At 39.8% G+C, this 24,394-nt stretch overlaps 1 protein-coding gene across 1 annotated transcript in view; it reads right to left on the reverse strand.

Annotated features, from left to right (window-relative positions):
• The window catches only part of CHRNA7 (cholinergic receptor nicotinic alpha 7 subunit), a 40,254-nt gene extending 16,630 nt beyond the window's left edge, over positions 1-23,624 (reverse strand). The window contains 1 exon segment of the mRNA XM_035899520.1: positions 23,421-23,624. Coding sequence (XP_035755413.1) covers positions 23,421-23,624 — 204 coding nt within the window.
• Between the last annotated feature and the right edge of the window lie 770 nt (positions 23,625-24,394).

Genomic DNA, 24,394 nt, shown 5'->3' on the forward strand with positions numbered 1-24,394 from the left:
ATGCAAGTTCAGGTGACACAATAGGCATCTTAATGCTGCAGTTAATTAAAGAGTTTAATTCTTCACTCCTCAGACACAGGAAAATGTTGGTGACCTTATTTCTGTGGAGGTACTGTATCAGTATCCACCTGGGTTGTCTGAAGCTAATGGAATATACTATATAAACTGTCAGTATTACACATTCTCCAAAATGAACACACAATCCCTGTCCCAACACCAGTCAAAGCTTCATTTACAGTCTAAGGAGTGTCATAACAAGTTTCAGTCACCTGTAGAGCAGCAACTGTCAGAGTTGCTTGTACATCTAGACCTCCGAACTTAAATCTGTCACTCTTGAACTTAAATGCTGTTCCTAAACGACAAAAATGGCCAAAAAAAATGGTTTAATCACATTTCACTAAAAAAAGAGCTTGCTTTTTTTGATAATATTCTTTACTAAAGGTCAATACTCTTTACTCTTTTACTGTAGTTTGGTGGACTTACTAACTGAACAAAAGTCCTGAGAGACCTTTAACTGAAGCCATTTTAGAGCAGCACAATAGTAAAAAGTTACACAGCATGTAAAATCAAATACAGTGCAAGGGACAATGGCATTCTTAAAGGAACTGAAGCCTTTTGAGGAGCAGCATCAGTAAATATATGCCAGTGTTACTAGGTCATGTATAATCACAACTAAATGAACAACATACAGACAAATAAAAAGATTTTAGGTAAAGATCGTCATTGTGCATGAATAAAGTCTACCCTCAAATATGCATTCCTACATTCCTTTGAAATGAAAAGTGAAATAAAAAATAGAAAGAGGCCCAGACCACAGCTAGTGATTCAGCACTCTTCCTCTCTATTTTCTGCTTCATTACCTCCATGAACCTTACTTTTTCAGAAGTATCTCAAGTGATCAACTCATTTAAATGGCATCCTGGGGGAAACAGGTCTCTTTAACCCTTTGGTTTCAGGAATACATTATTAAACTGCATTGGATTAACATGGTGGAGGCATTGCTGAAGATACCAGCCAGTCAAAGCAGTAATTAATTTGCAATAGTAGCTGTTATTCTCTAGCCATACAAACATAAATTTGGTGCCTCTCTCAACAACCTGCTTATAGTATTAGAACACAACAAAACTAGTTTGCATGGAATCCTTAATTCATGAATGAGGAAACAATCCTTAAGAGATCATTCATATGGCCATGAACTAAAGTCTATAGACAAGTGTTGCAAATTAAGGACCTATAAAACCTGTATATGTTTCTATTCCTCATAGCTATTTTTAGGTCAGATGTAAATAATAATAACTTATTAAAAGTTTGATAGCATTTTCTCAAAGCTCTGTGTGCTGTCACAGATGAATGTGACAAGTTTCCATCACACAATGTCCCATCCATTGCACCTGAGCAAAGCCAAGAGCACCACTGCTGTGTGGTTTCTCTGCAGGGCAGGCAGTAGTTGTGTTGCTTTGCACAGGCATAACTGGCTACTCAAAGGTGCAGAGCAATTCAGAATCCATTATGTTGTGGGAAGCTTGTTTCAGGACTATTAGCTGAATGGCTTGTACTCCTGCATGGTTAAATTCTGTGCTAAACTCACTTTTTATTCCCAGTGTGATCTCTTTCTACACATGAATGGCCCCAGCCTTAGTGATGTTTCAAAAATTTCCGTTTTGGTAGCAGGAAAAGCCTGTACTAAAGCTGGAGTGCTGCTGGTGCTTAAGCTAATGATACGCCACAGGGATTTATTTCGAAGCCGTGAGCCCACAGCATAGTCAGATGAACTATTTTAGGAGTACCAGAAAGGAGCTCTACTATCAACCAGCACACATCACAGAGCCAGGCTAGAGAGCCATCACTGAGCAGCCAAACTAGCAGAGCTGAGGGGGACAGAAGACTTTTAATCCAGCTGTGCTGCTGGCAGAATGATTCAGCTGCCTGCCACATGGCCGGGCATCTGGGCACGTGGCAGAGCCACCGCAGGTTTGCCTGCAGGAGACTCTGCAGACTTATTCTGAAAGCCAAGAGTTATTCTGAAGTGTGATCTTTCACTCAAACCTAGCTCAAAGAGGGTATCCTGAGAGTATTAACTCAAAAGTAACTTGTACAGTGAAGACAAAGCCCTAAATGAAGATGGCCCGTGCTGTTTTCCTGGTGTTTCTTTCTGTTATGTTAAGCATTCAGAGCCTGAAAGAGTATATTTGAACAAAATAACTGCCACTTGGATCACTATCTTTAAGGTTCTATCAGTGTTTGAATCATAAATCCCATCATTTCTCCTCAGCTATGAAAACTTTGCTGCATGCTGAAACTTGGCTTATAGTGGGGGTTTTTTGTAGTGTTGTTTGGAGCAAATGGCTTCCAACACTTTAGTCATTATAGGATTGACTCGCCCATCACTAGTGGAAAGACTCTGATTTTAGATGGTTTGTCCCTCTCTATGGTGCCAAGTGAAGCTGGTGAAAGGTGGGGCAGGAGACATCCTTCAGGGTTTCTCCCAGCTAGGGAGGTTTTTTGGGACTGTTTTAAAAGCTTTACAGCAAACCGCATTAACACTGTTTTCCTCAGAGTTGTGCAGTACTTCCCCGTAAAATGATGGGTGAGCTTGAAATGCTTCATAGTACTTCACCAGTTTTTGTCACTTTGCAGTATTTTGTAAACACTTACAGAAAAAGTGTTGAATACAAAAATAAGGCAGCTTCTATAGCAAACCCCTTCTACTATAAAGGAACAAAGAAAAAGGACTTCACAATATATTCTGAGATGCTGGGAAAATTAGTCAGAGAATGAGACCAGAAACTATAGCGTGTTGTTTGGATTGGTGTGTTTTTTTCCCATACCAGCTACTTCAGGTTACTTGCTCTTTAGATACTACTGGCCAAGTAGTGCAGCTGATGAAGAGTTAGGTTTCATTCATGCAGTGGGAGGTGGGTGGGAGGCTGATTCAGTCTACTTGATTCATAACTGTAGTCATGATCTGCGAGGGCAGATGGCAAATTGCTACTGAACTGCTTATCACATTGTTTTATGGCAGTGTAGTTAATGAATGGAAAGTAGCTGACATCAGGAAGACCTGAATGGGCTTTCATTAATTTTTGAAGGTAGAGGTAACAATTTTTGCAAGTTTTTGAAGGGAATTGCATTTTCTCCATTCTTCCAGATCCCATCTCTGGTTTTGTCTGTCTTTTCAGTTTAAACAGTATCAGACTGATCACCTTTGGAACCACAGTATCAGATTCTCACATTATCCTTCCCTTACCCTGTGTTCAACAGAATATGTAAACAAAGAGATGCTTTGTGAAGGGCATTAGCCTGGATATTATAAACTTTGTAAGGAATGTTATCTGCTGACTTTCAAAGGGTTGTCAAGACATCTAATATCCACACTAGAAAAGCTATGCAGCAAAAAGCAAGGGGAAAAAGAAGTAAAATAAGCCTACATGCCTATAGACTGGCATGCAGGCAGTGACGTACAGCACCTAGGAAGAAGCACATGCTTCGCAGAAGACTTGCATAAAGTGCTGTCCTGACTAAAATCTGTTAGCTGTAATTCTTGCACTTCAAATACAGATTCTTTATTTTTACATGGTTGAATCTCACCTGAATTGCAGAAAAAGTAAGGCATCTCTGGACTGAGCTTCAATTACTATGAACCTTAATAAAAGTTCGTGGAAATATTTTAAGACATCCCTTGTTATGATAGGTGCCTGACTGGTATCTCGTAGCAAGACTGAAGTTAATAATTGTAGTCTGAAGTTAAAAATGGGCTGGTGGCCAGTGAGAGACATGTAAGGCACTCTCCATATAGATTTTCACTTCTGTTTGCTTGAATGTCATCTTACTGAAACCAGCAGGTTGAGCAGTTCATTAGCTCTTATCTCATTGTCTCAGCACTTGCTCATTAAACATTCTCAATATCTTCTGATCCACAATGCCAAATTACTAGCACCTAATGACATTTTTTCCCCCATCATTTAAAATGCTGTTATGTTTAATTTTTGCTTCACACAGCTTGGGGTTTTCTTCCTTTTCCTTTTTAGGGTCATGCACCAAGCTCACTAAGCTGTATAAAGTGAAAAAACCTGAATTCTTACAGGATTAGTACTGAGAGAATGGGCTGGAGGGTGAGTTAAGCACTCATAAAATGGCCAGTTGACAAAAGATTGATGCTGTGGCCATACTTTAGGCAGCCATAGTGTCAAGATGAATCTGAGCTCATCAAAACTTATGGAGAGTAGTGAAGGGGCTGGACTTACCTCTGTGCCTGGGAAGATCATGGAACAGATCCTCCTAGAAGCTATGCTAAGGCACATGGAGGCCAGGGAGATAATTCGAGATAGCCAGCATGGCTTCACCAAGGGCAAGTCCTGCCTGACAAACCTAGTGGCTTTCTATGATGGTGTGACGTCAACGGTGGACAGAGGGAAACCAATGGATGTCATCTATCTGGACTTCTGCAAGGCCTTTGACACGGTCCCCCACAACATCCTTCTCTCTAAATTGGAGAGCTATGGATTTGATGGGTGGACTGTTCGGTGGATAAGGAACTGGCTGGATGGTCGCATCCAGAGGGTAGTGGTCAATGGCTCAATGTCCGGATGGAGATCAGTGACGAGTGGTGTCCCTCAGGGGTCCGTACTGGGACCGGTGCTCTTTAACATTTTCATCAATGACTTAGACAGCGAGATCGAGTGCACCCTCAGCAAGTTTGCGGATGACACCAAGCTGAGTGGTGAGGTTGACACACCAGAAGGAAGGGATGTCATCCAAAGAGACCTGGACAGGCTGGAGAGGTGGGCCTGTGTGAACCTCATGAGGTTCAACAAGGCCAAGTGCAAGGTCCTGCACCTGGGTTGGGGTAACCCCCAGTATCAATACAGGCTGGGGGAAGAAAGGATCGAGAGCAGCCCTGCCGAGAGGGACCTGGGGGTACTGATGGATGAAAAGCTAGACATGAGCCGGCAATGTGCGCTGGCAGCCCAGAAGGCCAACCGTACTCTGGGCTGCATCAGGAGGAGTGTGGCTAGCAGGTCGAGGGAGGTGATTCTGCCCCTCTACTCAGCTCTGGTGAGACCTCACCTGGAGTACTGCGTCCAGCTCTGGAGCCCTCAGCACAAGAAGGACATGGAACTGTTGGAACGGGTCCAGAGGAGGGCTACAAAAATGATCCGAGGGCTGGAGCACCTCTCCTATGAGGACAGGCTGAGAGAGTTGGGCTTGTTCAGCCTGGAGAAAAGGAGGCTACGGGGAGACCTGATTGCGGCCTTCCAGTACCTAAAGGGGGCCTATAGGAAAGATGGGGAACGTCTTTTTCATAGGGCCAGCTGTGTTAGGACAAGGGGAAATGGTTTTAAACTAGAACAGGGTAGGTTCAGGCTAGAGGTAAGGAAGAAATTTTTTACAATGAGGGTGGTAAAACACTGGAACAGGTTGCCCAGAGAGGTAGTGGAGGCCCCATCCCTGGAAACATTCAAGGCCAGGTTGGATGGGGCTCTGAGCAATCTGATCTAGTTAGCAGTGTCCCTGCTCACTGCAGGGGGGTTGGACTAGATGACCACTAGTGGTCCCTTCCAACCCTAAACATTCTATGATTCTATGATTCTATGACTTCTCCATTCCTGCCCATCGTGCTTGTGCACACCAGCACCCTGTGTGGCCAACCTCCAGGAGAGGCCAGAGCAGCATGTGGCCCAGCATCACCCACCTGGAGCGCATCTGAAAACACCATAGTGACCTTGCATTCTTTATAACAAGTCAACACAGGGAACTATCGCAATTATCCTCTCCTCATGTGCCAAGGTTGATACTAAACTTTTGTATTAAAGGTGGCTCAAGGTTTCTTAGTGGTACAGGCAAAACTGTATTTTGCTATCTCAGGGTTGAGGATAAAAATCAGTTACTTAAAAAAGCTAGCCTGATGCTTCTGCAAGGACACTGAAATGAAAACTGCAGCTGCTTGCCAAGGACTACCTCTAGTCATCCATGGGTGGGGGCTGTAGCTGCAGCATGTCTTGATCATAGTCAGTAGAGTGTGCAGGGTCAGGCTGCCTCGTAATGGGTGCACTTTCATTACCCCTGAAGCCTAAGGCAACACCTACATTGCACCTGCAAAAAGGCAAGATTAATTAAAATGCAAATTTGGGTGGAATTAAGGAATGTTTGGGGTTTTTGCATAGGAATAAAAAGCTACATGGAGAGTTGGCAATGTGAAACAGGTTTTTTAGGCAAGATAAAGATGAAGAAAAAGGCAGCATACAGGGTTTGTGAGATGAGAGATTTGAACTCCTGATGCCTCTTCCCCACCTGACTTCCCCTTCACCACAAAAGGACTAGGTTCGCTTCTCCAGTAGTCAGCAATGTACTTTTTTATCATAGTAAAATGGGTTTGACTCACCTTTCAGCACATATTTCCAATTATGCAGAAAATGCTGTATAAACAGGCATTATGAATGCATAAGTAATATTAATAATATTCCATGATCCAGCATGTGAGGCTCAACAGCAGAAACAGGCCACAGAATGTTTCTGATTTCTTGAAAATAGATGCAAAAAGTACAAAATGGTTCCATAAAAAGTCAGAAGTGGAAAATATAAATTTTCATTGTTTCACTGCATTTTTCTTGAGACCACTTCAAACTTAAACACACATTTATATTTGCTGTTCTGACTTTTGCCATATCAGTGAAACTTTTATATATAACAGAGCTCTGACATCTATGACTTAATCGTGTAGCGGTACAGCCTACTGCTGGGAAGCAACACTCCTTCAAAATTACAGCAACTGTTGCAAACTGTTTAAACTCTTTAAACAGAGTTTGAGTTCATGTGTTTTACTACACAGCCCAGTCAGTCAGCATGGTGTGCCAATTCTGCAGGGCTTGGGTTTGGGATTGGGCTTGCCTTAGGCTAGCTCCCTTTACATCAGCTGCTAATTTGCTGACTCCGTGAATTTCTCACCTTCCCACTCAGACTCTCTCTGGCTCTTTCAGACCTTTAGGGATAAGGTATTGCAGCTGTGTTCAGGATTTAGCTAAATATCTCCTGTAGTATTAAGGTGAGTTTTGCAGTTAAATCTCTGAAATCCAGCCTGAAAATGTCTTCCTGACTTTGTGTGCTTATTGATCTTTGTTTTAATTTCTTCTAGCTCTTTTTTAATCAAAGAATTAAAATCTTAAGGCGAACCAAAATGTGAGTATTTAATTAAAGTGAAGTTTGAAAAGAAAAATTATTTTCTATTGAGCTCTTAGGCTTATTAGACTTGTGATGGATGGCATATGAATTGTTCTTCATACTCTCTACATGCTGAAGGTCTTTGTGAGATAGAGAACTGCTCTGCTGCATTGCTCCCGACTGGGGGAAGCAGAGTTTTGCTGCTGGAGATAACACAGACTGGCACAGATCGCTGCCACTATCTGTTTTTATTTTTTAAGGAGGCTGACTTTGGACTGTAAATTCAAAGAGGAGCAAGGCAATAAATGGCTTTTCTGGGACTAACTGAAATAGTTATGAGTTATATGAGAAACTGAGTTTCCCTGTAGGGAGACCCCCTCCTTACTCCCTCCCGGCCCCTGCTTTCATCTGTGATACAGTAAGTACAGTTTATTGAAGTCCCCTAAATCGCTGGCCAGGAACAATGCAGGAGAAATCTTTGGCATATTCCCAACACAACCTGCTGTCCTAAGCACTTCCCGTAATCTTGAAGGACAGAGTGCAATACCAATCCCAGATGCAGTGACAGTTCCTCTGTTTTCCTATTTGACTTAAAAAATCAGCCTCTCCACATCATGTGAACAGTGCAGCAGAGCTGAACAAGAACCTACACTAGAATGTACAGCTGAAAAAGAGAATGCAGCTGAAGAATATTTGTGAAAGAGTTGAATCATCCATGTGAAGTGTTTGGGCTAATGACTGTTGAATATATTGGCTCAATTTTATGAAAAAATGTATAAATATTTGTAGGAGAGGGCCACTGTTAATCTAGTGAAGTTTCCTGCATGAGACAGGTGGGATTAAGGTCTGATTCTGCACTCTCATCCCGTTTATTTATTGTCCTTGTTTTGTTTTAGAACCATGACCTACATTCAGTGATTCGTCTGTCTGGCCATATTTACTAGAACTATTCTTTGTACAAATTAAGGAGTGGGCCACACTTACTAGAAATAATGCTGGATAAACCAAACATTCCAGCTGAAGCTACCTCTCTTTAGCAGATAGTGCGCAGTGGCAGCCCAGACTTCATCTTGCTATTACTTCAATTCTGTGAAGCTTCTCACCTTCAAAATATGACTTATCTTCTTAAATGTTTACTTAGTGTAAATTTTAAAGTTCAAGATACAGAAGATTTATTTCAAAGCAGTATCTATTTATGTCGTCTTCCTTTGAAATGCACACATCCAGGCTGGCCTATGTATATATGTGTAATGCCGATTTCTTTATTACCTGGGCTGCGGCGTAAACCAGCACCAGCAGTACTTAAAGCTAGCCAGCTAGGCTGTACTGGGTCTCACTTTTGGGTATTACTCTTGTGGCATATGATACTTAGTGCTTGTAGAGCATTTTCCTGTCATGACAGTTTGTAAGCATGTCCCCCATCAGGAACATGTGAAATTGTTCAGAATTGGTTTGGGGTTTTTTTACTGAATTATTATAAATTTGATTAAATGACTAGAAAATCAACAAATGCTTTATAAAAAATTACTTTGTAAATCTTCCTTCTAACCTACAAGCACATTATTTTCAGCAAATTAAACAGAAGGAAAATGGTGCTTAGCTACAAATAAAAATGCAACAGTTCCAAATGAATACTTTACAGTACTGCTATGAAACTATTACATAGCATTACAGATTTCAGCACTGCTATAAATATCCTCAGCAATGCAGCCTTTGCACAGTTATACAGCTCAATGTGTAGCAGCTTAGACTGCCACATCTGCCAACATTAGTTCCAGATGTTTGCATGTAGTAACAAGGACAAGCAGAAGAGACAGACTGAGAAACAGAGCAGAAATAATGCAGAATGTTACCACAAATGGAAACAAGCATCTGCTGTAGGGTGCAGAGGGATTCTGGGGTAGGGTATGCCAGAGGCACAAGCTTTAGCCATGGTGAAGCCCATTATGGGGAGCTCCTGGTTTCATGTAGTAGAAACTACAATAGGATGGTCTGCAAGTCCCTGGGCAACACTGGTGAGAAACAGCATCCAGCAGCTGGGAGGAAGGGAATGGGAGAGGAGGAAAGGAAATCTCCTGGTGTGAGTGGTGGAAAGATGCCCTGAGCACTAGACTAGCTACAGTTCTGGTCTGTGTTTAATGCTTCAGCCAGCACATATTTAATACAAGGTTTGCTATGAGCTTACCCACAGTTACAATTCAGACAGTGACTGTAGAGCTTGACCTATGTGTAAGTCTAAAAAAAATAGGGATTTTCAAGTATGTGTTTTTCATGGGTATTGAAGCCTGGAGCTCACCTGTCCCATGTACTGTTCCGGTGCACAAAAAGGAAGGAAACAAAAGAGTAAGGAATTAAGTCTGAATACAACAGACAACTATGCTTCCACTCATAGCTAAAGTTCTATGAAAGTTTTAAAGGTTTCTAGAGTTAAAATGCTAAAAAGTTACTAAAGCATTCTGTGCTGCTGAGACAGGAGTAGATACTCATTTTTGGCCATTTGAATATCTTAAATTTTGCTTCAGAATAAAAATGAGAAAAATGTCATTTGAATTTTACCTGGGTTAAGGCTGAGTTCAGAGTGTGAGATGAGGAGTCTGATTGCTTTGCTTAACTTAATTCAGGTGAAATTCTGAGGGGGTGGGTTTTTTTTTTTTAAATTGTGCTGTGTCTGCTCTATTTTGCAAGTCTGAAAAACTCCAGTGTTTTCTCCACACCAACTAATCTTACATGCTTTTGCAAGAAGCATTTTCTTGCTCCCCAACTACTTTATCCTGCTTTAAAAGAAAAGCAGTTTGCTCAAAATGTACACAGGTCTTCCCAGACGGATGCAAGTCTTACACAGCAGAAAAGCTGCTGGGGAAAGAGCATAGAAGAGCCATCTTAACTCTGGGCAGAGCACCTGTACAAGGAGCCTCCTTAAAATGTGGAATGTGTTTCTGTTCCGTATATACTCTGACAAGGTCTGACAGTTGTGCTTGCTATTGACTGTAACTGGGTTTTGTCCTGGCAGTGGGCTCGAGATGTACTTTCACTGAGTTTCACAGAAAAGAAGTGGAGATTATAAATATGTGTAAGAGCCTCATGATGTACCACTTCTGTTACCATGGGGACATAATTGTAATAGCAGTCTTTTTCCTTTTTTTTTTTCAGTACATCATTGTTAACAAGAGATTGTATTTAGATTTGGACACATTCATATTTGCAAAGACAAGCAGGGATCAGGCATATGAAATGAGCAGAGTACAGCATACTTCAGCACACCTTGTACAAAAAAAATATGAAGAGCTAGAGGGGGAGGTTGCATTTTTTCAAGTTATCTTATGAATTCCCATGATCCACTGTAGATTTCACTCAGTTCAATCATTAAATATAGCATAAAACTTAAAGTGCAGTTACATTTATGCAAGCATGCGAAGTAATAACTGTGTTCTGAAAGTTTATTTACAAATAATTCTTGATTCCATTGTATTCCACAGCAAACTCCCATTGAGAGTATTGAACCCTGAATCAGTGTTAAATACTGGCTCTAGGTGATGATTATCATTGTCAGTCTGACAGAGATACACATCCCAGCTCCGAACACGTACTGGGATCTGAGAACTACCAACCATTCCACAGGCTAAGAGGGAATCATAGAGCCCCCAAAGCCCTACTCCTTAGCCAGCATTAAGTCAAAAGGGAATCAAAGCTTTTGAACTTGATGTATTTGACTAGAGGTTAGCTGCAAAACACAGAAGTTAAAAGGTCAGGTTTTTACACCCGGATTTACCAGTAATGCCAGGACAGTATTATATCAAAGGATTTGACTCTATTTTTATTCTTGCTAATCAACTTTAAGTCATATTTGACTTTTTATTAAGCCTTTCTCCTCAAAATGTTCATAAGTCATATAGAAATGCTGTTACAGCATGTATATTTAGCAAACTGAAGTGGAAGGGAAGCGGGTGATCTCTTCAAGGAGAGAAGAGAAAGTTATGGAAGAACAAGGAGCTGAACACAAAGCAGTCTCTTCCTCTCCCTTAATGTGATCAGAGCACACAGCTCCAGCACCAGCCTGCTGCTGGCATTCTACTATCCTACTTTTGTGAATAACAGCAACAGAGATTTCCACACCTGACCAGAGCATGTTCTCCATGTTTTAGCATCAGTTCACGTGCTGGAACTGCAGAACCTTTGAGGAGCACCAGAGCCATGGAGATAGAGGCACCTGACTACGACACAGCCGTGAGGAATAGCTCTGCCCACTACAAATGGACATAGTTAAAGCCAGCTTCAGAGGACCAGTTAGCAAAGCGCCATTACTCATCCCAGACAGTCTCTCTAACTATATCTTATCTCCATCTTTCTAAGTGTGGGCAAATTAAATAAGAAGGAGTAGCTTCAAAATTTCTGTGATATATAATACAATCCATTATCTTTGATGTCTTGGGGTCTCTGTTCAATCTAGGATACAGCACAGACAGCACCATGGCAATTAAGAAATTCCCTGGAGAAGAGTATAGTTCAAAAAACATTACTTATCCAGCTGAGCATCTCTGCAGCTCTTCACACAGAAGTGTTACAAAGACACCTTAGTAACTCAGGAAGAGAAGATGAACCAGCATTACAGAAATTACAGTTATTCCTTACCCTACATCCTCTGAGGGACAGGTTTGAGAGTCCTCTTTTACAGGGTCTTCATTTTCAACATTCCCTAAAAATCCATATAGTCCCCACTTCTCTTTACAGCCTATAAAGAATCACTGACAAAGGTACTGAGAAACGGTGAGCTTTGCTGAGAGGAATATATTGATGAAAATCAACTGTGTGTCTCTTTCTTCACAAATGCAACAAGCGTCATGACTGAAATGTCAGAACACCTACACAGTCCTTCAGGCTGTTGTTTTCTGCAACACAAAAGAGCAAACTCTCTCCTATGAAAAGAATGTTTCTGTCTGGTGGGGTCAGAGATGGAGTGAGCACTCCGAAATCCATAAAAATGCTTATTTGAATTTCTTCAGCTCAGTGAGGGGTTCAGTCAAACTTACCAGTGCTCATTATTTTTTTCTGTCTTCATTCTTGCATTTAGTAGCATTGGTGGTAGTGGGTAAAAAGACCTGCTTCTTTCCTCTCAAATACTTAACCAACACAGCTGTGTAGTTACTAATTATGGGGATGCCAACCACAGAAATATGTTAACACTCACAACTGAACACAGAAAAACAATCCAATAAAAGTCCAAAGTAGTAGTGCTGTAATAATTAAACATGTGCATGGGGCCACCAACCCTTCCCTTCAGGCTACTTCACTATGAGGATCATATAATCAATATGGAGACATGATTATAGGCCATGCAAATATGGCTTTACATCAGTACCAGATGATTTTGGAGAGATGAACTGGATAAATAAATTCTTATGTTGCCGCCATGCTCTTAGCACTTCCCACTTAGCTGTTGTTGAAGCCAGTGTTAACAACCTCTCCTTTTTACAAATCAAATTCTAGTTTCAGATAATAGGCATGAACATGCAAGCATAACTCAAGGTTAAATCCGAATATAAGTTTACTTCAGGCATCTTCTGGTTATTCTTGGAAAATAATTCTTTCAATTTTGAATAAATTAAAAATTCAAAATAAATTACTTAACACATTAAAAATAAATTATTTAAGTAATTAAAATTCTAAGTGAATTTTAAAAGATTTCTTTTTCTATTGAAGCGCTTGTACATACATACGCCCCCTGCTGTGAACCCATTGTGAGATCTTCCTTCTTTTTTTTTTGCCTTTTTTGTAACTCAGATATATTTAGATTGGGAACAGTTGGATTGTTTAGTAGTCTATTCAGGCAAACACGGTGAGGAGTTCAGGAGAAACTGAAGAATTCACATCTGTATCATCTAAATTTGAAGTAATTAACATTTGAATGTTTCTATGTTAATACCCTGTTCATAGATAGAAAAGTGTTTGCTTGCAATCCATTGACAATACTTTGTTCAAGCGCTGACAGTACTATTATATTTGTAAATTACTGAAAACTTTTTATAGTGTGTGCTTTTCTGAGAGAAAAGCAGGCACTGTATCTGCACAGGTCTGAGAATACAGCCCTAAAATGAAACAGAGAACAGAAACAGAATACCACCTACTCAATTGTTCAGCAGCCATCGCCCATCAGGACTACCATTTAAAGACTGTTAAACTATGCCTGGTAATCTAATCTAGTCCCCAAGCTCCTCTGGTAACACTGGTGCTTTTCCCCAGATAATTCATCCAGCCCACAGCATCTTCCCACAGCACTTCCAGAAGCCTTCCCAAAAAAGAAATGGGTCCAGCAGGGGCAACCACCTGCATTTGAACTCCTTCCCCAGCGCACATTGACACTGCAGTCAGAGACAAATCAAATCCAGGAAGAACCCAGTCAACTCCCATCTTTACGTGCACAGTAAAACAGGCTTTCCCAAGAAGCACCAGGTTTATGGAGTATGTAATTAGTCTGTGTGTGTGCAAAACCGCAGCAGATGAGCAGAGACTAGACTGCACACACAGAGCACATCCGCTCATGCCATGGCTGGGACTGAAGCTGCACATCTCCCCAAAGCCTGGGGAGCAGGGGAAGCAGGGAAGTAATTTAACGGGCAAAGAAGGTTTAACAATGCTGATGTAATAATTTACTTGTACTTTATGGAGCCAGATCCTCAGCCAATGCAGATCAGTGTAGCTGCGCTATCTGAGGACAAGAACATTGCTGAAGGAAAATATGGGGCTTTCAAACATTTCATACAGATTTCCACAGACTGTAACAAGCTGATCCATATTGGTCAAAACAAAAGATATGAACTTGGGTATTAAGTAGTGACATGATGTATTGTCTAGTACTTGAAAATGACAGAAATATTGTAATTTTAAGTATATGCAGTCTTTAAAAAAAAAAAAAGAAACAATTCTGAATATTACAGGGAGTATATTCATTTCAGTCCCCAAACTTCTGTGAATCAAAAGCTTTGTATAAGAACAAGTATTAGTTAGACATACCTGACTCCCAGAAATTATGTCTTGTGCTGTGATTTTGTTTTATTAGCTGATTACTGAGGACTAGTAATTATTACTAGATGATGTGACTTTGCAAATTCTGTTGTTCGAGTAAGAGGTCCTGTGTAAAATGTGAATGCTTTATGTTCTGGTCACTGTACTCTACAGCAATCTGTCACAACAGAATCTATTTTCTCGGACCTTAATTATACTTTTCACAGTAAGGATGCAAACCTTCTTCACCACAAGTGGCATACCTGTAGCTGTCTACTTACTTATTAAGTTAATGGGGCATCTGTACCAATGTAGTTAGAAAACAAAGAAGTGAAGTACTGAGCTTTTATGATTCATGCTGATTATTTATATCACAAAAGATGAGAAAAATGTTAGAGAAACTGCTTTGCTTTACTCAGTATTGAAAAGCAAACAAACAGAAAAAGCCCAACTGATTTGTCTTAGAATTCCAAAGACCTCTCCTTTGGAACCAGAAAGAAGAACAGAAGTTCTGATGTTCACATACAATGAACATCTCTTAACGTCCTCCAGTTAACTATTATCAGGAGGTTTTTTATAGCCTTTAGTCAGTCCTTTTTCCCTTCCTGCAAACTGCCTAAATTAGTTTAAATCCATTGCTTCCCATTCCATCCTACAGAATATAGACTGTGTTTAAAATATCTTTCCAGATCTAACACTGAGAAGACTAGGTAAAAGAAAGATGCTGAAGGAAAACATAGTCAAAAAAAGCCAGAAGATACTTGGAAGCACAGGAAAAATGGACAAATATCATAGAAATAAGGTTGCAGTTTCTCTTAGTATCTCACCACAGTAGGGTAGAGAGATGTGTTGTCTGCTTGTTTAAATAGATCAATTATCAGAATATAGACTGTTATTTGAAAAGATCTGGTTTTCATATTTCATGGGGAAGCAGAATACTCCGGTTTCTGTTATAATCCAGTAACTTTCTTAGGCATTAAACTAACTAAAAATATCAGAAAGCATATCCCAGCACTGCTCCAGTTTTCTAAACTCACAGGAATAAATCATGGCAGAATGGAAATGGCTGCAAGATGAAAGTGAAAATAGTTCCTCCCTTTAGCATGGAGGGAATAAGGATCAAGCAGCAATGTGAGAGGAAAATAAAGCTTGGAGAGACTTTTTCTAATGTACACAAATGAATGCTAAAAATTAAAAGAATAATGCAGATTTGATGAGCTTCTGCCACAACCATTGTTTGCAAAGAGGCTGCTGAGGTTTGATAAACAGCTTAGGAACTTCTTTAGCACCATTTCTCAACAAGCCTCTTGATTTGGTTGTTTTATTCATCTTTCCAGATTTAAATTTCTTTTTTCTTTTCTTCTTCTTTTTTTTTTTTTTTTGCAGGGGGAGATGTTTGTTTTATAGTCTCTTTCTTTACAGAAGCTGTTCTGCTTCTTTGAATGACAGCAGCATAATTTTCTTTTTAAAATGTCAAGGTATTTCACATTACTATCTTGCCCAGTAGGTCCAGGGTATTTGATTGCAAATACTGAGATGTAGATTCTTATGCAGAGGCTTTGCTAAGCACTGTATGTAAGTCACTGAAATCAACTGTATCACTTACACTGTGTAAAATAAAACAAGGACGAAAGCCCTTGAATATCTAAATCTCATCCAAGTAACCAAGGGCAATGTAGGATGAGCAAACTTTGACTGAGTTCAGATAAACATAAAAAAGTTTGCATGCTTTCATTTTTCCTTTGGTCTGCACAAGTGAGTTGAACAGCCTAAAGGAACAGCATTTCTCTTGAGATTCTGCTGCTGCTCACTACATAGAAATAGCTATTCAGCACTTTTCTTTCCCCTAACTAGAAATTAAAAAAAGAAACATGAGAAACTGGAAAATAAGCAAAAACTGTTGTGTAGTAAATGACTTAATTAGCTACTAAATGTCTGGAGGAACCATGAAAGATTCCTGACTAAATGGTGTTATGCAACATAAGTAAGAACTTGAATATTAATGTAGGTAAATAACTAAATTAAACTTCTTAAATAAATTATTAAATGTTGATTCTTCTGCTAGTTTTAAAAAAAAAAAATATGATCAGAGTTGACCAAAATGGACACATTTATACCCACCAAAATGTTTGTCACCATAACTCTTGCTACAGAAGTCACAAGCTAAGATAGTATTGATCCAGCATTTTCCCAAGTTTAGCAACTTGGCTTAGCTAGAGGTGGAACTAGCTTGGTTTTTTGCTAAATGTATGACAGATTTTAAGTGAAGAACCACGGGTAGAGGTTTGTGAGCAGTTTAAGCTAATCTAAATCCAAACTTAGTGTAAATCATCTAGATAAATGAGTACTCAAAAAATTGATACAGCTAACTGCTCAGTCCCAGAGGCAGTGGTGCAAGCCAAAGGGGTAGGAACATGAGGTCAGAAGTTAGTGAGATCATCTTTTCAGCAGCAGAGTGCTGAGATCAGCTTAGGACACTTATAAAATGATACCCCGAGTTCCACATAGGAAGTTGGTACAAATTCTAGGTTCAAACCAGAAAGTCCCCGAACACAGTAATGTTTTCAACAGTTGCAGAGTAAAATTGCTGAAATGCGTTAGAAAAATCTAAGAAGACATCTTAGTGAAAACTAATATCAGAAAGCTATTGGTCTGATCCCAATGCAGTAACTCTTCTAGTCTTAACTTTAGCATTTTTTATGCTAAAGTTTTATTTAACACTGTCTTGTATGCTTCAACAGTTATGATATGAATGATTCTGATGTTAAAAGAATCTAGTCTATCAAAGTATCATTAGTTTGTAAATGGTTTGGAACACAGATGATCTTTTCAGCTGTTTTCTAGCACAGGGAGAGGCTGGACTGTGACTACAATTATAGTTGATGTAATGATAAAAATAATACAAATATCTGCCCTCACGCAGAGGCAGCACTGACCTGTCCTTGGTTCCAGTTAAGAAAGCACTTAGGCATCAAATTAAACTCATTCAATCCAAAAAAAGCCTCCAGTGGATGGATTATTTCCAGCGCATCCAAATACTTCTTAAAATACAGTATTCAAAATTTCACATAATTGAGGTTTTGAAAAAAACATGCATCAGACTGTGTCAAACCAGTCCTTTCACTCTACTTTTACAAGAAGGCAATTTTAAATTCTAGTTTTGCTGTCAGTATTCTCTAAGCCTCTCCCAAATTTATGTCATCTGCAAATTTAATAAAAACACTACTTATTCTACCTTCCAGGTGAAATGAAATGAAAACACTAACTCAGTATAGGTCCCTGGGAAACCTCACCACGTAACTAAATCTCACCATTTTGACAATGAACCATTGACAGCTACTCTAAGATTTTCTAGCTAGTGTTGCCATGTGGGTTTACAAAGCCCTTATTCTCTAAGAATTCTGCTAAGAATGTTATTCAAAAAAGCTTTATTAAATTCAAAATACATACCTTGCTGCAAATAGTCAAGAAATCTGGTATACTTCACCGAAAGTATCTTTATTGTTGTATTATTTATGTACCCAATTTTTTTTGAAGAAGGAGGGTTTCTCCTCAGGTTTCTAGAAGTGTTTTTTAGTGTTGTTCCCAAGTTAAAACATGGGAAGTTCTGCTTAGATGTTAAGAGAACATGATGATAGTTGAATACTGAAACAGGTTGCCCAGGAAGTCTGTGGAACCTCTCTCCATGGAAATGTTCAGTACTTGACTGGACACGGTCCTGAGTAACGTGGTCTATTTAGACATACTTGAAGCAGGAGGGGACCTCTGGAAGCCACTTCCAAACTAAAATAATACCATAGGATTCTTCTACTTGTTTAGATATAGTAAAGATTGAGTTTGAACTATCACTGTATATCTCAAAGTATTCCAATTCTCCATGTCCTTGTCTCTAAGCAGTAATTTGCAGTGTAAATATATGATCATTTTGCATTAATTTCTAAGGTTTCATCTTCTGACTTTTGGGGATGGAATTCCCTCAGGTACATTTCTCTTAATTGTATTAACTTAGAGTGGATACAAATATGTCTATTGTAAAAATGCCGGGCTAGGCACAAAATTAATACCTTCACAATCACTGTATTTGTTATTCTATGCCATTCACTATTCTGCATGAGATGTAGCAGAGTAGGAACAGCACTGCTGCTCTGTCTATTCCTAGTGTTCCCTCTAAACCAATAGGTAGTGGCTGAATATTCTCCTCTGATGCTGTTATTGGGATGGATGCTACAAGAGAAAATAAGAATGTTAGAAGGTGTTTGCCTCTACATAGTGTTTTAAAAGTGGTAGCTGTCATTTTAGACAGTGTGGAAATTACGCAATATTGGTGTATTTCAAGAATCTGTTTCTGAAAAATGCATATGCTGGAAGTTTTTCCTAAGCATAAGTAAGGTTCATACTCTGTGTCAACACTGAAATACAGGCAGAGGCCAAAGACTAGCTTTTTGTGCAGGTTTCCTGCACAAACCTCAGGGTTTCCATGAGGTGAGATGTAGAGAAAAATACATAGTTTCTCTACATCATATTCCTTTTTTTTTTGACATTGTACTGAAGCTCTGACCTTGACCAACTATGACCATTGATTAACCCTTCTTACTGTCCTGCCACTAAGGTATGCGGATACCCTTAGTATTTGTCTGTTAAGATTTTGCTTATGTGCTTATTCTGAAATTTTGTTTAGTTTTCTTAAGTCAGATATTTCCAAACATTTTCTGATTCAGATCCAGAGAGATGTTTATTATCAGCCTATTCATTCAATATACATTGCTTTCCTGCAAGGATTTTTGAAACAAGATATCAGCAAATCAGAGAGGAAGTAGGCTATTTTGCATTTCTTTCATCAAATTGCTTGGCATTTCTCATTTCAAGAAAATTGAAACAAATAATTACAAAAAGCAAAAGAAACCTTATTCCATCTTCTGATAATATAATAACTCAAATGTCCTTGAAGAGCACTTTTGGCCAGTTGGCTGTCTCTAGTTTGTTTTCATTTCAGGACGATTTAATTGCAAGATTGTCTGCAAAGGTTTAAAAGCAGTGATTTTTCTATTAAGGAATATAGGAACTGAAAGATACCTAGGATCTCTCTCTTGAAAGTTCTTACTAGCTTGACACAGAAGCTTTTTTAAAATCCACTCCTTTCAAACCTCTTTCTTTCCATTTCTCCCCCATCCTCTTCAACCTAATTTCCACCTTTCTTCCAAACGCCTTTGCTGTCTCTCAGGTCTATCATGCTTTCCCACTTCTCAAAGCACTCCCCCAGTTTCCTAGCTCTCCTCTTCATTCATGTGTCCCCAAACTGCATTTTTTCTCATGCTGCCACTGTTTTCCCTCCCCATTTAGCAACACTTTGTATAATTTATGATGCCAGCTTGCATTCTCATTAGACAGTTCATTAACTCTGTTTTCTAGTGAACTAAACTAAGTTGGGGCAATCAGCACTTCCAGGTCCCTCATTATGTAGTCCTGATACTAGCATGTATATTAATAAGCAATACCAATAAAAAGAAAAACATATGTGCAGGCATAGGATAGAAATAATTGCTAGTTTTAGAAGGAAAGGGTTAAACTAAAAATATAAGGTAGTAAAAATATACTGTATTTGGAGAAGGTTTCATATGCTGTCTCCTATCAGCAAAGTCGGAGTGGAATGGAAGAGACTTCAAGTAAGGAACAGCAGCAGCCAGGATCCAGCCTGGCTCAATCTGTTCTGGCAGGGATTTGAGAGATCTGCTCTGGATAGATCTAACTCCCAGTACAGCTTGTATCAGCTGAGAAGCCATTAAAGTGAATATATAAACTACAGGAAAGTATGATGGTGACATGTTTTGTTTCTAGATTGTTAAACCAGTAATTGTTATTGCAAGTAGCTGTCATTCCCACCAGCATTTGCTTCTTGTTGACAATGAAGAAAACTCATTTGTTTTATAGTGTGAAGCTTAATTTACTTCATGGTTGGTTTCTTTCTTTGCCTGTCAATCCCAGATCTTTGAGAAAGAAATGCAGTCAGTTTTATAGCAAGCAGAATAAACTGTAACTAAACTGCCAGTACAAAAACTATGGCTTCTTACTGATTATGAAAGGATTTTTTAAAAGGCACGTAGGATCAAAAACTCCCTTTTGAATCATTAGCCAAGACTGCCAGTCATTGACTATGCCCAGACTGGCTAGTGATCTGTGGATATTTGCCCTTCAGTTTGTATGGTTTTTAATTAAACTTAACAACTCCAGAAGAAATTACCTCTCTGAAGGTGACTGCCTGCTGGCCTTTAGCCATTTGTGTCTCCACCAGCCAACTGTTCATACACTAGTCGAGGACAGAGCTATAGCTGCGTCAAGAGTGTGGGGAAGAGAGCCCCACTATTAATTCATAGAAATGCAAAGGAAACCATTATAGTATAGATGCAATTTAAGCAGGAAAACAGTTGTGTGGGCATTCAGCTTATTCTATTCAGGAAACATTTTTGATGACGTAAAGAAGGCTTCTGTAAGCTGTGTCATCACTAGGAGGGTTTGGCCATACAACAAACCTTTCCCAGGGTGGTTAATACTTAAAAAGCAGGTTAGCGTAACATATTCAAGCCAAATGTGTCTATATAGAATGATGCCAGAAGTGCAATTTCTGAAAGCCAGGGAAAATACTGGTCTGTTCGCAGCCCTGTTTTGTTTTGGATCAAAGTGCTTTTTCGAGCTCTCCTGTTCTGAAATAACTGTGAAGTGAATTGTATGTAGTGTAGTGCTAACGATAACAAAACCAACCAAACAACAAAACCCCCACAGCATCAGGGTTTTTATCCTGGTTATCAAAGTAAACCAAGTACTAGAGAAATGTTTTCCTGAACACATAGCTGTACAAAAAGAGTTGTACAAAAATCCTTTGAAGGGAACTGTACTATCCTGTGCCAAAGCAAAAAAGTTCCTCCAGTAGCTGTGAGAGGGTACATGGTGCAGCAGGAGGTCATCTTCCAAAAGGGAGCTACAGAAGAAGGCCTTGTAAACTTAAGCCCATGGTTGGGAAGGCATTTTATTAAAGCCTGGTTTAAGATTCAGCTGAAGCACCATGTATTGTGCTGAGTTCTGCAGAGATACATTAAAATGTGGAGTTTTGTTCAGGTGCTCAGTTTGAATAGGCCTTGAACAGACTGGCTTAGCTTTCCCGAACATATTGGCCTATCACTACCAAAGATAAAAATCTTAACTAAAACCAGAGATACACAGGATGTATAGCTACAACTGAAGACTCTAGCCAGTAGGAGCTGCTGCAGAAGCCACTAAGAGACCTGATTCACTGGAAAGAGGAGCTGGACGAAAGCTCCATCACACAGATGATATGGGGCCACAAGAACCGAGTGGTTAGTTCTGCCCTGTCTTCCACATTCCCTGCCGTACGTGGCAAAAGACCCACGAAGGTCTGAGCCAGCGAGAATAGCTGCAGCTATTCTCTGGGGACCTTGAGGCAGTCAGCGGGTTGAAGCTCTGTCTGTCCCACTCTGCCCTTCATTCTTTTCACTTCAGCTTCCTTCTCCTACTTTCCTCTGACCTGCCCTGTCCTCATGACTCCTACTGCCCTTCAAATGCATCTTTCTTTGTGTTATCTTGACACATTCTAAAGGAATGCAATTAGAAGGTGAATGCTGAAATTAATATATCCCCTATTAACACAGTATTGTTTATTCCTTTTGTGGTGTTCCTTGCTTTTACACTTTTTCTGTTGTGTCTGACTATCCAAAGGCATTCTTGCTTACTTGTCTATTTAGACTGACTCTTTATGCCAGGAGTCACCTACTACTTGTGTCTGCGGTGTTCAGCGCGAGGAGATCCCCTTTTTTTCAAAATCTCTAAGTGCACCCATAATAAACATCATTAATAACAAAAGCATGCCACATACATAGTGGGATGTTAGTGTCACCTGTTACATCAGCCCACTGGTACAGACTTTAGTCTCATATCAAAGTTTTGGTCTAATGCCTGGCTGTCCTTTCCTAGCTCTCAGGTACCCGTGCAGTATAGCCACAGTCTGCATCTGCCAGTACCTCTTGAAATTATTGCACTCTACATAACACATATTCTTCCCTCGCCATCATTCAAAGAATATATGACTCCATATAGGTTCTGTTCTGCTCGTTAGTATCACATACATTAAAACTCATCTGCCAAAGACAAGGATAGAACTGACATATTTTGCCTGTTGGCTTTCGTGGCACTGACACTGAAACAGCTCATTGACTACAACTGCGTACTCTCACTTTAACAAATAGTAAATATCACACTGGAAATACACATCCTAGTTTTCACCTTAGGTCTAATAAATCTAAAACTTGCAAAAAATGTGCACAGAAACTATGAGCATTTAAACCTACAGAGTGTGTGTGTGCTGACCTAATGCTAAATGAACAGTGTCTGGATTTGGGCAATTGGCAGCTTGTAAGGGAACAAAAAGCAAGGCACTTGTCATGAATAATCCCATCTTTCTTTTAACTTTCTTGTGCCTCGAACTTTAAGCATCTGATGGAAAGATAATAGCATTTTGAGGTTAACTGCTAGTTTTAAGTGACTAACGTCTTTGTTAGTGGCCATAGCCAGTTGAATTCAGTAAAAATGAATACTGTAAACCCACTTACACGTAGAGTTTCCTCTCTGCCCCGCTGGGACAGAGCGAAGCTTAAATTACTCATATTTGAACCCAAAAGATCCTACAGTGCATTTTAGAAGCCTGCCAAGCCCTGACAGGAGTATCTATTGATATACCAAACAACGGTGGTTGCAAATAGAGCAGCTAAAATTTAAGCATATAGAATGTAGCAATCTTGTCTAAATAAGATAAGAAATAATATAACTTGGACTTTGGCCAGGACACCCCCTTCCTTCCCCCCCATCTCCAAAATCTCCAAAAATAAGAAGCTTTTTAGTGACCACCAGAAATCAAGAACTTTGGTTTTGCATATCCTCCCACCCCCCAGCTACACTTCTTGTTGGTTCTAAGTACAGTTAAGGATTCAAAAGGCAAAGTATGCAGTTTGAGCTTCATTTTAAATTTTTCATACTGCTAACAAGGTTGGGGAATATTGACAAGAGATCTAAGAAAGAGGCAAACTTTACTTTTAAGTTTACTTCTATAAAAAGGCAGTCAAAATTTGGCATTGTGTCTTGAATTATTTGTGCTTTCCAATACCTTGCAGCATTCCTTTACTATTACAAATCTCCATTCTAGGAAGGAAAAATGCACCCTATTAAAGAAATAGTTTCCTAGAAGGTTACAGACTCACCACATCCATGATCTGCATGAGGCTGAGAGTGAAATAGACAGTGAGTGGCTGGGAATCATTTGCAACCGGTCGCTCCAGAGGGTTGTAATTTTTCAACAGCTCCTTGTAAAGCTTCCTTTGGAACTCTCCTTGCAGGGACTCTTCAGGCACAGGAATAAGATAAATAATTAGGATTCTACGTCAGAAAGTAAAGCTAGGACACATGCTCTTTTCCTGCTACCAGATATTAATGTATCTATTACTTTACCTGCTGCATTCCCAGAAAAATGTCACTGTAATTCATATAATTAATTAGCTACTACAACAAAATCTTATCACAAATGTATCACTCTCTCTTTTCATCCCAGCCTGTAAGGGGGATTCCCTCTTTGATCATTTCTTGGCTGGCCAGGAGTGATAAATTCTAAATGCTAATGATGCTTTGTCAATATATGCGCCCTTTGGTCCAGCAGCAAGAAGTGACGAAAAGGAAATGCCTGTATTTTGACACCTGTCCTCGTGTAGCTATAACCAGAAAAGCAGAACACAGATATGGCAGAGGGCATCAGCGAGACAATGGGAGAAAAATGGCCACAGGTTAGACTGAATCCTGCTCTCAGGCTGCTTCAGATTGAGAACTCTTTGGGGCAAGTACTCTCCGCTTTGTTCTCTGTTCATGCAGCTATGAATAAAGTGGGGGTACAGGGTTCCTGGTGGAGATGATAGGCACTACATTAATATACATTATAGTATTCAGGTATTTCTGTCCTTTTTACACCTCAAATCCATGGAGGGTCTTTATTCTGCCGTTTTTCTACAGGGGCAGAGGGAGCAGGTCCGCATGGATGGAGTGGAGTAGACCAGGGAGAGAGGCAGTCTCAGAATGAAAGGAAATCTGGGTCAGGGTAGGAACAGGTCCCCTGGATGCCAGCCCTCCCTGTCCCCACTCCAGACGGACTTTCCTCTTCCCTATTTTCTAGTCCTGACACCGCGCC

This window comes from Egretta garzetta, unplaced genomic scaffold (assembly GCF_000687185.1).
Source record: "Egretta garzetta isolate BGI_Z169 unplaced genomic scaffold, ASM68718v1 scaffold287, whole genome shotgun sequence".
Lineage (NCBI taxonomy): Eukaryota > Metazoa > Chordata > Aves > Pelecaniformes > Ardeidae > Egretta > Egretta garzetta.